This window comes from Carassius gibelio, chromosome B20 (genome assembly GCF_023724105.1).
Source record: "Carassius gibelio isolate Cgi1373 ecotype wild population from Czech Republic chromosome B20, carGib1.2-hapl.c, whole genome shotgun sequence".
NCBI lineage: Eukaryota > Metazoa > Chordata > Actinopteri > Cypriniformes > Cyprinidae > Carassius > Carassius gibelio.
The window spans coordinates 362332-364831 of record NC_068415.1 but is presented as its reverse complement, the minus strand read 5'-3'; the positions used below and the strand labels follow the sequence as shown (position 1 = coordinate 364831).

General features: G+C 42.3%; 1 protein-coding gene across 2 annotated transcripts in view; it reads right to left on the bottom strand.

Moving 5' to 3' along the window:
* The window catches only part of LOC127984498 (1-phosphatidylinositol 4,5-bisphosphate phosphodiesterase beta-4-like), a 47847-nt gene extending 46042 nt beyond the window's left edge, over positions 1-1805 (bottom strand). For both annotated transcript variants that reach the window (XM_052587156.1, XM_052587155.1), the window contains exons 1-2: positions 1725-1805; positions 479-603 (exon numbers count right to left, since the gene is read on the bottom strand). In XM_052587156.1, coding sequence (XP_052443116.1) covers positions 479-603; positions 1725-1789 — 190 coding nt within the window. In that variant the 5' untranslated portion in view covers positions 1790-1805. The remainder of the gene's footprint in view (positions 1-478; positions 604-1724) is intronic.
* Positions 1806-2500: the final 695 nt, after the last annotated feature.

Below are 2500 nucleotides of genomic sequence, written 5' to 3'. Positions count from 1 at the left end.
ATCAATCAACTTCTATTAACTAAATGAAATCATCATTTGATGTGAGCATCGTTTGTGTTTAGAGCAGTTCTCGGTGCACTTGAGCAGAGTTTCTCAGGAGCTTCGCAGGAGTCTCTTGAAGCGTCTCGGAGACACAGTTCTTCTGGATCGAGTCTGTCTCAGTGTGTTCTGTTTCTTCATGGGACTCCAGACAGACTCATGATGATCAGATCACATCTCTGTGTGCAATACAAACACCTCACCGCATTATTACAATTAATGGCCAAATTAACTCCAGCAAAAGATAGAATAGCTGACGTGAAACTATTTTTAGCTGCTGATAATACTAGTGTTCTGATCATTTTAGCCGGCACTGTATTTTCTGAGTTCAGTTACTTCAGTGCAGTCTGGTGTTATGTAGTGTCAGTACATGCGTGTGAATGCAGTGTGTGTACAGTAACGGTCCCAGCGGCTCTCGGACCCCGGGCCCCGGCCGTACCTGGAGTCTGGAAGTTCAGAGACACCATCTGGCAGCCGGCGTTCCAGAAGATCTGAGGCATGTAATTGCTGGAGTCCACACGGCCTCCTTTGGGGTAGATGCGGCTCATCTGTCGCTTGTTGTAGCTGTGCGTCTGTGGCTGAGGAAAACACGTGGCAGACCCCCGGCGGAGCTATATTTAACCCTAACAGCAGGGATCTCACCGAAGAGCAAGCTCAAACTAACAGAGAAACATTCCAAGACATCTGCTCACATCTACATCAAACTACAGAAGCTACTAGTTATCAAACTGATCATGACACGATTACGCTTCAGTGGAGCTTCTGCTGTAAGAATACGCTTCAAAAGCACATTCAGTCATTTTATATGATTTTATATGTGCACTCTTTATGTTTAATTTCCTCTAAGCAGAGACTTTGATTAAATAATTACTTCAATAAAATGATAATAATGATGTTAATTATATACACTTTCAGGGTATTTCCCCTTTTTGCAACAATATTTAATATACAGTATTTTTCGGTAACACTTCAATATAGGGACCAATAGTCACTATTAACTAGCTGCTTATTACCATACCTATTATTAACATGTTTATTAACGCTTATAAAGCACCTATTCTGCATGACTGTAGTAAATCTCTAATACTACCAGCACCTGAACTTAACTACCTAAATAACTAATAATAACCAGCAAATCAGAGTTTTTATTGACGCAAAAGTCCTAGTTAATGGTTTGGTATTAGCAAGAATAAGAACTTCAGTTAGGGTTAGGAAAAAATCATTTTTCACAAACTTTCTCTCACACACACACACACACACACTCTCTCTCTCTTCTGTTTCTCTCTCTCTCTCTCACACACACACACACACACACACACACACACACACACACACACTCTCTCTCTCTCTCTCTCACACACACACACACACACACTCTCTCTCTCTTCTGTTTCTCTCTCACACACACACACACACACACTCTCTCTCTCTCTCTTCTGTTTCTCTCTCTCTCTCTCTCTCACACACACACACACACACAAACACTCTGTCTCTCAAACACACACACACACACACACACTCTCTCTCTCTCTCTCTCTCTCTCTCAAACACACACACACACACACACACACCAATTGATGTTTGAAGGAAGGCTCTTGTGTTTATGGACTAGAATGTGATCTCAGCATCATTTAAATCAGTGTTTGGGGGCTGATGGGTACTCGTGCGCAGCTGTTAAAGGATACTTCACAAACTCAATGGCGTTGGTCTTCAGATAGCCCAAACCCACAGACTCGTTGAAGGACGACATGTTGTGATGGATGTTCCTCTCTGGAATAAATCAACACAACAGACACTTATATATCATCAATATATTTATATATATTATGCAGCATCATGACTGGTCTTCAATGAACCCAAAGGAGCCCATGTTACACCTCTCTTTATCTCCCTGCACTGAGTTCTGGTTGAGGCTCGGATCAAGTCCAACACACTGATGCTCTCATACAGAACAGCCACAGACTCAGAACCATCTACTTCCTCTCACTATTACACATCTACATCCCTCCAGAAGTCTGAGATCCGCCAGTGAGCGACGCCTCGTGGCATCATCACAGAGAGATTCATCATCACTTTCCAGAACATTCTCCTTCACTGTTCCTGGCTGCTGGAGTGATCTTCCCATCCTGATCCGGACAATCTTCAAAAGAAAGCTGAAAACTCTCTTTTATTACTATTTGACTTCATCCCAAATAAAATAAAAAAAAACTTTTGTCATGGATTCGGTTTCCCTTCTCTCTTCCACCCCCCCCCTGCTGGTTATTCTGTTACACTCACACACCTCTTCAGCTGTTTCTCATTATCTCTCCTCTGTCACGCTAATAGATTCACACCTGTTTTCTCTTTTCCCTAATCATCCTTGCTATTTCTAGTTCCCCATTTTCTGTGCTCTCTGCTAGATTATTTTGTTTGCTGTTGATGCAGAAGCTACACAATCATCCTGTTCCAGTCCTGTAGTGTC